The sequence below is a fragment of the Rhopilema esculentum genome, chromosome 20 (genome assembly GCF_057945365.1).
Source record: "Rhopilema esculentum isolate cy_ngs chromosome 20, ASM5794536v1, whole genome shotgun sequence".
Classification (NCBI taxonomy): Eukaryota; Metazoa; Cnidaria; class Scyphozoa; order Rhizostomeae; family Rhizostomatidae; genus Rhopilema; species Rhopilema esculentum.
The window spans coordinates 9167983-9182034 of NC_142834.1; the positions used below are offsets into that span (position 1 = coordinate 9167983).

Below are 14052 nucleotides of genomic sequence, written 5' to 3' on the forward strand. Positions count from 1 at the left end.
CTGAAAGCGAGCAAAACTGAGAGAATAGCTTCTCTAATCATCAAATTATCTAGGCGAAACTCAAGACTACTAAAGATGTTGAAAACCCAGATTAAAAGCACAATTGTTTTCAGTATTTTCTAGCACGCCAAGCAACAATATGAAAAAAAAAAATAAAGGGCAAGCATCTAAAATGTCAGCTCTGAACTAGTTTTCTGTATTCAACCAAGATAAAGTAATTACGTGAAATGTGATATTGAGCAGTTTTGAATTACAAACCTTGGAACAAAATCAGCTGTTTCGGACAGCATTGCCAGCCTCATAAGGTAACTGCTGGATGAAACTCCTTCAGTGACAGCAAGATACTGCAGCTCACCAGTGACAGCATCAGTGGCAGTGAATGGCTGTATGTTCATCGTATTCTGGACAGGTATGTTCTGTATTTAAGAAAGATATGCATTGAAGAGCAACAGAATCCATCGGAAATTTATGTATGGCATTGAGAGATCTACCTGCCCATTCCCATTGGCTGTATCACTCAGCCTTTTGACGAGTACATGATAGACCAGTTTTTCTGGTTCATCTCTATTAACAAAGGGAAATATCGATTCTGATAGCAAAGCAACCATTCTGAAACTACGTTGCCAACAAAAATTTGATGTTCCAAGTAGATTTCAATGAAAGTACTTCATGAAGGAGGACTGATTTGCAAACAGATCTTCAACAGTTTTGATGTGTTGAGACAAACTACCTTCCACGACAAAAAGAGACCTCTCATGTCTACGACGTTACACACTCAAAATTAACAGACAAGTTCACAAAAAAATACTTGTCTTGTAATCAAAATGCAATCTAGATATTATAAGGGAATATGAAAATCGAGCTCAAGATGGAGGTTGCACGAAAGAAGGTAACAGAACGCCTAACAATGATTGCACGTGGTAATTCAGTCGATGACCTTCAAGAGTGGAGATTCATTGGAATATTTTCTACTAATCAAGCTTCTTAATATATTTATACGATAATTCAATATAATGGGTTGCCACTAGCATCCAATTGGTGCCCTGAGTCCAATATGCACTGGCATCGCAGAGGCTTAGACTCATAACAAATACACTAAATAATGTGCATAAATTCACTTTTGATAAATTATTTACCGTAACATTCTGGAAACCTTTAGTGCTATTATTCCACTGATACAAAACCGAAGTGTTTCCAGCGATGACAAGGTATTCTAAAATAAAAGGGGAATACATTGACGAAATTTGGAAAGGCACTAAATTAATTGGAAAATGTCAATAGCAAAATTTATAAATTACAAGCTACAGGATTAAAAATACCTCTTCATATGAAGAGCATCAAAGAAAACATAATGAATCATTGCTTGCCTGTATAACTCCATTTGAAAAATTTCCCAGATCTTGCACCTTGCAGGTTAATTTCTTGTCTTTCAATAAAACCAGAAGGACTGGTTGTCTTGTAGCGGTACAGTCTTGAGCTCGCTTTTGAGTTGGTGAAAAACAAATAATGGTCGTTCCCTATTTTGGTGCATTCAACATCTGTTGCTCCATGTGTCTGAATAGATTGGACCAATGAGAACCTCCTATTGGTATCAGACCAAGAATACACGTGAGAGGCTGTGGTGTATGTTGCCATGGATGAGTCATAGCTGTTAGCAACAGCCAGGTGGGTTAGGCCGTTCACGGTACAAACAGCCAAGGCTGAAGCTCCTTTCGTTTCAACACTGGCACTTTCCAAAACAAATCGCGACTCTTGCCATCGAAGCAGCTTAAAGACAAATGCATTCGCTATATTTCAACGAGAATGAAATTGCTTTGGTAGCTTACTCTGATAAAGAGAAGTTCAAATAAATCCTATTAAATTGGAAAGAATTTACATTGCCGTTAGCTGACTTTATCTGCTCATAAGTGTAATAATTTTAACCAGACAGCAAAATTGCATGGAAAAAGTTTCTCTTACGCAGACAGTTTGTATCTCGACTTTCAGTGTTGTATTCAAAGGAGTTCGCATCTTCCAAACATTTTTGTTGCTTGTCGGTCATTATTCGAGTACAAAGCAAACATTCTTTAACATATCATGGGCAATGAAGGTTCTTCATTTATACTCAGGTGCAAGACAAATGCGTTAGGTTTTCCGTTTTTAGAACTCATAGAAAAGGAACCGAAATAAATCTACACTTGAAATTAAGCATGTAAGCATTGGCTTTTAGGCACTGACTCTAACAATACCACAGGTCTAAGGCCAAGAATTTCATGCCTAGAAAGGCTCTTTTAGGTAATTTGTTTTAAAAAAGCTTTTTGGCTTTTTTTTGGGGGGGGGCTTAACAAAATCGATTATATTGCATAAAAATCATAATGGTATGCATATGGACAAATGCACAATTATTAACCAATGTATTTTAAAGGAGGTCACAGGCTCATAGGTCACAGGTCAAATGGGAGGCAGAATACCTGCAACTGTTGGACAGTGTTTCCTAAATTATCTTTCATGTTGGCGATAACCATGTACAATGATCCTCCCGACCGGAAGAAGGCAACATCAGACGCTCCCTTGGTTGCAATGTTCTGAACAAAATCGATCGTAAGATTTCGATGCATTCTCATGACTTGTGACATAACTTCAAATCGTCCGTTTGTTCCATGATTAATGGCAACAAGATATGAAACGTTTCTTTCCTCAAACGTGGCCCACTTTGTTGCGCCATCTGTATCGATGCTCTGAAAGACAAAAGACAATTAAACATCCGTTTAGAAAAGGTGCAAGTAGGTAACTAAGAATTAAATTCGAAAATGGCTTTTAAAAAAGCATTTAGTAAACTAAAGCTTTTCGTCTGACACTCTTCAGAGTTTAAAACGTCAGAACATAGACCGAAAACTCTAAGCTAGGAAATATATATACCCAGTTGTAGATCGAAATAGGCCAATCAGAAACATGAACACATGACTTTTGAGGTTGACCAATCAGTGCCGCTTGCCTATTGAAAATGTTACCAATGGAGTCCTAAGGTGAAAACGAACTCCTTTTGTCTACACAGTAGCGGTTTTTCGTGCTTATGTAGAAAGATTCCAAAACTGCTAGGTGGAACGACGATCGGGCTTTACCAATAATCCGAAACATGTCGCCATTATAGTTTTTTGCACAATCTGGGTTTTACAGTAAATGCTGCCCGATACCAGAATCGTAGGTTTTAGTTGTACTTTTAGATCTGCAAGACCGAGATGGCTGTTCTCTTTGGGGACGAGTTTTGCTTCTAATGCTAGGCGGAACATGTTGTTTTATTCTATCCTCCAATCTTTGGGTGGTGCGTCCTACGTAGCCAGAATCACGCTGGCACGTAAATTCATATACAACGGGACTTTTTTGTGTGGCAGGAACGCAGTCCTTTTGAATGGACGGAAGGGCCTTTTTCGTACTATAAACAACACGTGGGTTGACTACAAAGAAACAATTTGTAATGGCTTGTTTTTAAACGGCCTGGAATTTAATTTGAAACGAATAAATCTAAGTGAGGACTGTGCGCAAAAGGATCCCTGGAGGGAGACTCTTGATTCTCCAACTTAAACATTGAAAAAACTAGCTTTGCAAAAAATGATCAAAAAACTTTGCATCTCCAAGACAAAACCAAATTGAATCATGTAACAAGAAAGAATAAACGATTTAAAAAGGTGTGTGATTTACTGTATCATTTCAAATTCACTGTGTAAAGAAATTACATGTTCTAAAGTATATAACTTGTAGTAATGATGATAATTGAACAATAAAGAATAACTCTATCTTACAGCTAATCAATTGACTACTCACAAGTAATGGGAAGAAGCTGCCTTGCCATCTGAAAAGTGTCGAGTCAAAAGGCTCAGTTGCAACGTTGCTCTTCACTTCGGATCCAACAGCTTGCTTTCTGTGACTGCTGGCCAACAGCAAATACTGTACACCGTAAGCAGAGAAAGAATGAAAGCTTTCTGCTGATCTTGTGCTCAATACTTGATCGTAGCCAAAAGAAATATTTGTCCCCATCGTCGAAAGGGCTGTTCCCTGTCTCGTCAGATACTGCACAGTTACTTTACCAAGGCTGCCCCCCTGTCTCCTTACAACAGTGTTAATAAACTTTGTTTTCTCTTCGATGTTAATGCTACTGGCGAGGGAGGGTAATGCCCTAACGCTTAGCACTCCATTTGGATCATCGTTTGCAGCAATGTTCAAAGTGGCCATAGATGGGGATGTCACCCTAGCACCACCTTTAAGGTAACAAACATAAAGTCATCGAAGAAAATAAAAATATGATTCAAAGAGCTTTCACCCTTGATAGAACGAAACTGAACTTCAAAAAATATCCTTGTTCAGATTGTAAACGATATATAACATCTCATGCGAAATTCCGATCGAAAATCGATACTTTATTAACTCATAAAGACATACACATAATAAAGGAATTTTGACTGTGATACAACAACGAGCATTTTAAGAGTCAAATAAAATATTAGTTTGAATGCTTCTGTGGCAAAGCAGAAAAATATACCTGAAACGATAGATATTTGGATGGTGTAAGTCTTCTTCAGCTCAGGTATGTTGTCAGCAACAGCACTAACTTGAAAATTATTTTCTCTAACATTGGGTTCAAATGTAATCAGCCCATTAATAGGTGTGACGTCAGCTGAACTGTTTACTCCAAGAACGCGCCATTGCAAAGTAACAGTGCCAAAGTATCCGATATTTCTTTCGATGTAGAATGTTGCTGTGTTGCCTGTAGAAGGCGTGCCTGCTGGTTCAGTTACATTCTGGATGATCGATCTCTCGGCAAAACGCAACACGCCGTTTGCATCGTCATTGGCAATTATAGTGACCCTAGCCTTATCAGGACGCCCGATCTTCACCCCTCCGTTATTCACAGCATTCTGTATAGTAAGTCCAAGCTCAAATTGCTCGTCCGTTTCAGTTATGTTGTCATTAGTTATGTAAACAGTGATGTTGCGCACTCTTTCGCCGTTCGCAAAGGCGATTCTGGCGGGCCCTCCAGCCATTACTCCACCTGGAATATCGAAATCATTGGCAGATGCTGTCAGCCGATTCAAATAATAGAATGCGTAGACGTTGCCAAAGTTCCCTTTGTGACGTATCACTGTGATATTGAAGCTGCCAATATCTTCTGGTACATTGATTCTGAAAATGACAAACATACTGCAATTTGGTGGGAGTCCTACTGCAATTTGGCTCGATGGTAGGCAGGGTAGGAAAGGGATGGGATAGGAAACTTTGAGAAATTGCCAAAAGAGTTTTTAGAAGCAGCTGAATAGATTTAAAGATAGAGGCAAAAATTCGTACAGGCATCACATCTAAATAAACACAGTAAAATTTCTCACAATGCGATAACAAAAAGGAGATAAATATAAATTAGAAAAGAGGCCCAGAAAGAAACATACTAATATACATATAGACTAACAATATACTAATAAATGAAAGCAATTTGAGTAAAAAAATTTCGCATGTAGGAAGAGAGAACGAAGAAAGTAAGTCGCAAATCAGACGCCATTTAGAGTTTAATATATAAACATTACAAACTGTGGCAACTGAGCACGGGCATAAAATGGCATAACACTCGAGTAGAACTCATTCGGCGTGCTGTTGTTGCAATCTAGTTGGCTAGCATGCTTAAGACCTCATTTAAAGACATACCTTTCAAACTGGGAAGCAAATGCAAGTTCGCCTTGAGTGCCATCATTAGCTTCGATTTGAATCTGCATATAATTCAAACTCCCGATTTTCGGAGGAGTAGTAACATTTTTCCCGCCTACCAATTTCACATCAGTGATGTTAACATAAAATGCTTCATCTTGTTCTGCAATATCGTCATTGATTATATTCACACGTATAGTTGCTGAGTCTCTTCCATCAGGTATAATCAGCAGGTTGGTGGCAGTGCTATTAAAGTCTTGGCCGTAGGTACCAGCAGTGATTGTTTGGCTGATCTGTGCCCCACGTAGCAGGTAATGCACTGCAATATCACCTAGGGGGAGACAGTGATGCTAGTTTAAGCTGCATTGGTAAGGCAAGGGTAGGCACCTAGCACCTAAATCTAGATCTAAGTCTTCTATTTTGATATGAATATATAACACCTAATTAAAACCTGTTGTGAATTTAAAAAAGAATCAAAAGAAAATCTTTGTTATGTTGATATGTAATATCTAACCTATATTTCCCATAATACGGACAACCCGTAGCTCGACAGTGCCAATGTCCTCAGTCACTCTTATCGGCTGGGCACGAGTAGCGAATTCCACTACACCATGAGGTTCATCACTGGCGCCAATTACTATGATAGCTGTAGAGTCACCAGGAACAAGAACCGCTGCACCAGTATGTGATATACCCGATGTTATAGGATCTGCTAACTGGACTGTGAACGTTTCGTGGTTTTCAGGAGTTGAGTCGTTCACGGTTGTGATCATGAGAGTGGTACTTGTGAGTCCCTAAAGTCAATACACAAAACTTTTATCGATCATGATACTTCTTCTTTATAAGTCAGTGACCAGAAATTAACGAATTAAATATTTTAAGGTAAATTTTATTAAAAACAGACAAGCAGAACTAACGCTTTGGAAAAGCAGTCCACGCCACAGAAAACGGAAACACACGCAAAGCTAACTTCGTATTCATTTTGGCTCATTTCGACCAATCAGATTTACCAACTAAGTTCTAGTGGTAGACAAGTGTTGAGGCACAAAATATTACCAACGAAAACAAATACTGCTTTCCATTTTCAGCCATGATTCAAAGAATTTAAGTCTTCTTTATACTTAATTTTAGAAGCCGGATACCAAAGTGGTTTCACAGGCTGACTGTTCATAACAAGCATTCGTACTTTACATGATAAGTTCTTGTGACAAAAAATTTCAACTAGGGAATTATTAACTGAAAGTTTTATTCGTCGCAAAAAGATTGAGATTAGTAAACCTCCCAATTGACTCCGGCAAAACATTTATACCTCTTTGAGGAAAATCTTTCCATTTGACTCCCTGAAATCTTTTGAGGCATTAATTCCTGCAATAGTCCAATTAAGAGTGACGTTACCAGCTGCTGGAGCTGTTCTATAAACAGTAAGGGAGACTGTTTGTCCTTCGTTTACAGTTTTTGATCTCGAACCCTGGCTAAAGCCAATCCTGCCACCAACCCCATCGTTTGCCATGATGATAAGCGTAGCTCGTTGCCTCGATGAATTGATAACTGCACCACCTTTATAAAGGTAACATGAAAACCTCCATTTCAAATTCACTTTCAAGAAGAATAAAAGATTTCTAGATAATTTCAAAACAAAATCATAAACTGAATTTCTGAAGATCTAGTGGTAGAAGAATACTTGTTTTATAAAGTTTTATAAATATGTATAAAGACAAATAAGACAAATTATAAAGAATAAGAATTAGAAGGGAAAAGATAAGCTTATAGGTTTTAATTGCTTTTTCGAATCTTTTTACCAAACGAATCTTATTTCACCTGCATTCTTATTGATCTTCATTAAATAAGTCATGCTTGAGAAATACCAAATAATTTATTCCAAATTTAGTATTAAGTGGCTTTCAAGTAGCCTTAGTTTAAATGCTGCCCCTTTTTCTTCAAATTCGACTTCATTAAGTTAAATTCCAAGATTGGTTTTGCAAATCATAGCAGCAATACCTTCAGCGCTGTACAACTCAACAATCAGACTTTCATCTGATTCTGGGATATTGTCGCTGTTCACGGCTATTGTGATTTCTTTGCTTGATTCGCCAGGGAAAAACGTGAACCGACCACCTGATGCGCCAGCAACATCAGTTGACATATTGACAGAAGAGCCACTAGCACTACGCCATGACACTGCAACTGTGCCAAGAAGACCTGAGACAAATAAAGATTTATTTGAAACTAGAAGTTGATGAGGCTTTCGGCCTTTTTTATCAATAACCGAAAGTCTAAAAAATCTACCGATTAGGCGGAGCCTTTATTACGGTACAAAGATTATAAGCTTGGAGCCAGCTGGAACGAACAATTGTCTGAGCCCTAACTAAAGTGTCTAAAAAGTTGGTTATCCTACCTCTGGACAATCTCCTTTTGCTCTGGGAACCTTATTGGTAATATCGTGGTAGTAACAAGTCATGCTATATTTTCATGTACTAGGTTCAGAATGATCTTCTGATAGTCAATTCCTCTAGGTACGGATAGTGTATTGGCGAATATTTTCTTCTTTATCTAGCTTTCGATTTAATTTTATTGAAATTTTTTGCAATAAGGTAAACAATTTAGATAAAGAGGTTAGGACCAAAATTTAATGCAAGTAGGTTTGATAAATACAAAAAAACCCACCCTGACTTCTTCTAATTTCGAATGTTACGCTGCTCTGGCCAGTTTCTGGTTCAATCAGATAATAGGTTGTACCAATAGTACCAGTGTCTTTAAAATAAATACCAAAAAGGCCATAAGGTTGATCGTTCGCAGCAATCGTAACGTTGATGACGCTTGGAGCACCAATACGAACATTAGGGCTTGAGCCAGACGGCAGTCCTACCACCTCTGCCCTGTATATTTCAACAAGGAATTGCTCATCGACTTCAGCAACATTGTCTTTCAGTATTTTCACTTGTACATGCCCTGAGGCAATATTGGGTGGCATGGTAATTGACTGGCCTACAACTGTTTCAAAATCGCCACCACTTATTGCTTGGTTGAGCGCTGATGTAGCTGTGTCGGTTCTATTAAGAAAAAGAGAAGTAAAGTCGGGAATATAGTTTTAAATCACGCAGGATCAAAATTTGCTATAAAATCTTAGACGTCCAGTACTAGTCTATATCGTGGATGTAGTTGACACAGAATAAAAGCAAGACTAAAACATTCTAATTACTTAAACTATTTCCCTTAACTATTCACAAAAAATAATGCCAATTACGAAATTAAGAAAATATTAGACACAGTATCTTTACTAAAATATTTTGTAAGAAGCATCAAACAGATAAACAACATTATTGAATAAGAGTTTGTCTTGAACTAATGACTTACTAAATCTGCATCTTGAAGTTCTAAGACTGCTTATAGATAAAGGAGAATGATTCGAGACAGGTGATCCAACAAATACATTCGATAACTTACCAACAGCCACAACAAGCGAACCATAACTGGCATTAAATCCACTGCGACTCGAACGAAGCGATTAGATAATCTAAAATACGAGCTGACCGGAATTCACCAACTACATCCTCTGTAAAGATCTACTGAATAAACTAAACTGTAACTGACTAGCTATTCATTCAACGAGAAAATCAGACGACGGCGACAAAGCTACAATATACACTTTTATAGAATCAACTTAATTAAACTACGATAAGTCAGTCAGTCAGGCTGCTCTTTGCGTTTAAAATACACAGGGTAAATGTAGGGTAAAAAATTTATACGTTAGAATCATGTATCAAAGGTTTATTTTGATGTTATTACTATTGGTGAGGCTAGCTGGTCTCTAAAATAGGCTCTTAAACGCAAGTTGCACTATCAGGGAAAGACAATCTGCTGCAGGTTGCCAAATATTGAGGTTCTTGATTAAGTTTACTGTTACTAATTACTATCAAAGACTAAGAAAATCATATGCATCTGTAAAGCCCTGACTTACAGAAAAAGTCTGGGATTTACAGATGCATATGATCGTTCCATAGGGTTCCAATCGTACTAATGGCTTAAACCGAAACTAATCCAGGAACACCTAAAAAACTATAACATGTCTTGCTTTCTTCACTCAAACTCTGATATTCAAAACGAAGGTATCAGAATGATATGCTTTCAAAAAGAAGGCAAGCTAATGGCGGTATGCTAACGTCATACTTGACGACAAATAGAAAGTCAACAAACCTGTAGTACAAACGAATGGTACCAAAAAGTCCTCGATGTCTAACCACTGATATATTGACGAAATAGTCAGTTTCCATTTCAGTTACGACCATTGATGACTGGTTGAACTGCACAATACCATATGGATCGTCGTTAGCAGGAATATTAACAACAGCTGTTCGCAGAGAATCGTCTATCGCTGCATTTCCGTTTGTAACTGAAATCAAAGTCACTTGAATCGCCTAAAAGACAACGTTTCAAAATAAATCCATGTTCAAAATGGTACGCACAAAAGCTAAAATTCTTTGAAAAATATTGATAGGAAATTTTATTGATTCCCTGGCACATTAGAAATTTATAATAACAATTCTAGCTTCCACAGAGACTTCTATGCGTTCTTATATCGTAATACGGTACTCCATCATAATTTGCCCTCCAAGTGAGGTTATACAATTCACACCAATATGAAAAGCATCTGCAAAAACTAACTTCAAGAAACATTGCAGCAAAAAACACTAATAATTATTTGCGCAAAGGGCCCTAGTTAAAATGATGATCTGGAAACGAGGTTGTATATATACTCTGGCCGTATTTGTGCCACAAATGAGGCAGAACAATCGCAAATGAGGCAGAACAATCGCAAATGGAGCTAGTTTCACTCACGGATCTCTGTGCAGCTTTACGTCTTACTTAGTTAGATTACTTACAAAACTAGGAAAAGAGCCTTTAAAAATACACAGATCAGAAGTATCTATCTGTGGGCCCTAACAAGAAACAATCAGGCTTTCTAAACAACAAAAAAGCTTAATTATACCTCGTTATCTTCTGGGATGTTATCAGCTTGAACGGATAGCTGTATTTCTTTATTATTCTCTCCACTGAGAAAGCTTACTGTTCCGGTTGCTGGAGTGACATCACTAGACGCCAACAAGCCACCAAGCGTTGCATTCCACACGACCTGCGCGGTCCCAGATGTGCCCCCAAACCGTTGAACCGTGAGTCTCACCGTAGCCAGCCCCGAGCTTGGCTCAGAGATAGTGACATTCAATGATCCACTGGCAAATCCTGGTGAAAGATAGACTTAATCAGCGATTTAGGCATTTAAGAATTGAATCAGTTAACAATTTTGGCGTTCAGTTAAAGATTCTGAATAAAGCTTTACGAGCATAAAATGCCCAAATTTAGAAATTGAGCCAAAAACATTGAGCAAATATTACCGTGAGTTGTTTTGCTTATGTAAACAAATTAAACTACATAACGCTATTGATAATACAACAAAATATGACTTGATACTTTATTCTTTAAAATTCACTTTTCTTATCATAAACTACAAATGCGAATCAGGCAAGGAGAATATCGTGCATACCGATACGTCCATAAGGATAATCGTTCTCAAGAATGGTGACGTCACATTGTTTTGGATTGCCTAGCTTTGCTCCTCCAGTTAGGCTGCTTTCTTCAAGCCTAACGACAAATGACTCGTTGAATTCTGGGATGTCGTCATTCAAAATGAGCATGGGTAATACAGCAGTGCTTTCTCTGTCTCTCAACGTGACAACGTAGGATGAAATCTGGTAGTCGGATCCAAGAACTGCACTGCTGCTTGATACAGTAAATCGCACTGATACCTGTAATAAGTGATGAATATGAAATTAAAAGGGGCGAATATACCGCGGTAATGCAAAAACTATGGACTGCACGAGACTTGAAGCACATCTACGTTCAGTTGCAAATATGGGCATAAAAAACATAGGGGCTTAGAGGGCTGCAACCCTTCCAATCAGGTAAAACCTATCGCATTTCAGGCTCCATTCGGGAAGGTCTATCTGAATGAAGAAATAAATTTAGAGCAAGATTTATACAAAGCTCCTTAAACGTTTAGCATCTGCTCCGCCCATGGTTGCAGAGCCATTGAATAGAAATAAACACTGAATTTTAAGGAAAAGAGAGAAAATGCGCAATGTCATACACTTTCATCAAGCTCTAGACAAAGGTACAGAAAAATAATAGACAAATGAAGATTGGTTTAATCAAACTGAAGCTGGAGACCTACTTGGCCAAACGTTCCTGCGCTTCGAGTAACGTTCAAGAAGTATCCACTAAAGCTTTCTCTTAACGTAACAGCGGCGGCAGAAAGCTGCAAGATCCCATTTGCGTCGTCATTTTCGCTGATTATTATGGTACCAGTTGTACTTGCTCCAAGTCTTGGAGAATTTGCTTAAAAAAGATAAGTTTAAATCAAACATGAAATATCTAACGTAAAAAAGTAGCGAGCAAATTGCAGATGGCGTGCTAGGATTGTTTGAAGACAAATTAGAAGAGATAGAAGAGAAGATGGGATCTTTTGAACAGAGAAACGGCATAATAGATCAGTTAAATCTTACCAACGACTTCTGCCCCAGTGACTAAGGTCACACTTGTGAGATTCAGCATGATGTATTCATCCGATTCAGGGCTGGAATCTGCTTTTATTGTCACGTTTATCAACGCTGACCTCTGGTTCCTTCCAAAATCCACATAGCTTGCAACAGGAATGAAGTCGACATTGGGGGTAGCATACGTCACTCCAGGTAATGACGCAGCTGGGATATACGTTTGGTAGGACACTCTAACAACCCCGAGAGCTCCACCTCCTCTTGAAATTACTAGGCTAACAGTACCGTTTTGTTCTGGTACTCGAACGGGCGTTGAGGAGATTTGGAAGACGCCAAATGGGTCGTCATTCGGAGAAATAGTGATCGTGGCTGTTGTATTTTGTGATGCTAGATTCCCCTTGGTAACTGAGGTGAGCTGTACTGTGAATCTTTCTGTTAATTCTGCAATCTGTTAATTGGAGTGTGATTTTCATGTAATATTATAAAATCTCATTTATTGAAGAATATCTCAAATCTACATCTAATTTTTGCGCTGTTTTTTTCGCACTACCTGAAGCAAATACTCTCCTTTGAATAGCATCGTTAGATATTATAAAAAACAGCTTTAAAGTATAAAAAAATTGTAAAAAATTAAAGAACCAGAAAGATTTCTACGCCCTAAAAAATTTAATTGCTAAATCATCCCCAAATAATTGCTTAAAAAATCACACAACGACATACTTCAAAGCACTGTCGGCTACCATTGAGTACGGAGTGAAAATCCAAGATACATGAATATATCTATGAATATAATTTCGATTCGAAAGAGAGAGACTTATTTTACTAGTTAATGCTAAATTGATAGCAAGTATCTAAAACAGGTTTCCGTGTGTTTAATATCATTACTTCTATGACAAAACTGATACTGACAAAAAACAACTTACACCATCATCAAGAACCGGAATCATAAATTGTCCAACAGATTGACCATTAACAAATGATACTGATCCAGACTGGAGACCAAAGTCGGAGCTGCCATTGACAAGCCTCCATGTGACATTGACAAACCCAAGCTGGCCTGCCTGCCTAGCAATTGTAAGCATTGCCATGGCACCAGGTGATTCTGAGACATGAATCCCTAATGATTCGCTGGCAAAACTGAATATACCATAGGCATTATCGCTGGGCATAATAGTGATGTTTACATATGCGGCTGCACCAAGTATGGCTGAAACAAAATGAGGCAAAATTATATTTCGAAAAATGTTGATTCAAAAATGCTTACAAGGTGACAAGGAACAACTTGGAGAAATGTGAGTACAACCTAAGTTGGACAACTAACTCTATTTGATATATAAATATTAAATACAGAAGCAGCTCTGTTTGGGTGTTCTGAAAAATTGGGAATCAGATTCCGAAAAATGCCTAAATACAAAAACACATTGATAATAAACATAAGATAGAACCTCTAAGCTTAGAGTTACACTCTTTCCCACCTTTCAAGCGTCAAAACTATTTTTGGTTGGGTTTTCATATAGATAAAGTACGTTTAAAAGCTAAGTTTGATTTGATTAAGTTTGAAAATAAAATGTTATTGGATTAAGGCTTTAATTAAAATGCGAACATGAATAAACACAAATTGAGATACCTTTTCCTGTTGGGTTATACAGTTGTACATTGAACATTTTTTCAAGTTCTGGGGTTTTGTTGTCAATGATCTCAATTGATATGATTGTCATGTTCTCCCCTGGCTGCAATACTATGCTGCCTACTCCATCTCTAAAATCAACATTTCCACGAGCGGAAATTTGGTTCGTCTTCCACTCACAACCGACCCTTCCTGTAAAAAAATTGA

The 14052-nt window shown here is 37.8% G+C and overlaps 1 protein-coding gene across 1 annotated transcript in view; it reads right to left on the minus strand.

Annotated features, from left to right (window-relative positions):
- LOC135687570 (adhesion G protein-coupled receptor V1-like) overlaps positions 1-14052 on the minus strand; it is a 59671-nt gene that overhangs the window by 28433 nt on the left and 17186 nt on the right. Inside the window, exons 25-42 of the mRNA XM_065204163.2 lie at positions 13846-14037; positions 13142-13425; positions 12228-12666; positions 11897-12060; positions 11210-11471; positions 10658-10908; positions 9865-10085; positions 8335-8720; positions 7669-7869; positions 6980-7227; positions 6185-6464; positions 5671-6001; positions 4517-5157; positions 3802-4235; positions 2451-2717; positions 1368-1767; positions 1137-1213; positions 259-416 (exon numbers count right to left, since the gene is read on the minus strand). Coding sequence (XP_065060235.2) covers positions 259-416; positions 1137-1213; positions 1368-1767; positions 2451-2717; positions 3802-4235; positions 4517-5157; positions 5671-6001; positions 6185-6464; positions 6980-7227; positions 7669-7869; positions 8335-8720; positions 9865-10085; positions 10658-10908; positions 11210-11471; positions 11897-12060; positions 12228-12666; positions 13142-13425; positions 13846-14037 — 5236 coding nt within the window. The remainder of the gene's footprint in view (positions 1-258; positions 417-1136; positions 1214-1367; positions 1768-2450; positions 2718-3801; positions 4236-4516; positions 5158-5670; positions 6002-6184; positions 6465-6979; positions 7228-7668; positions 7870-8334; positions 8721-9864; positions 10086-10657; positions 10909-11209; positions 11472-11896; positions 12061-12227; positions 12667-13141; positions 13426-13845; positions 14038-14052) is intronic.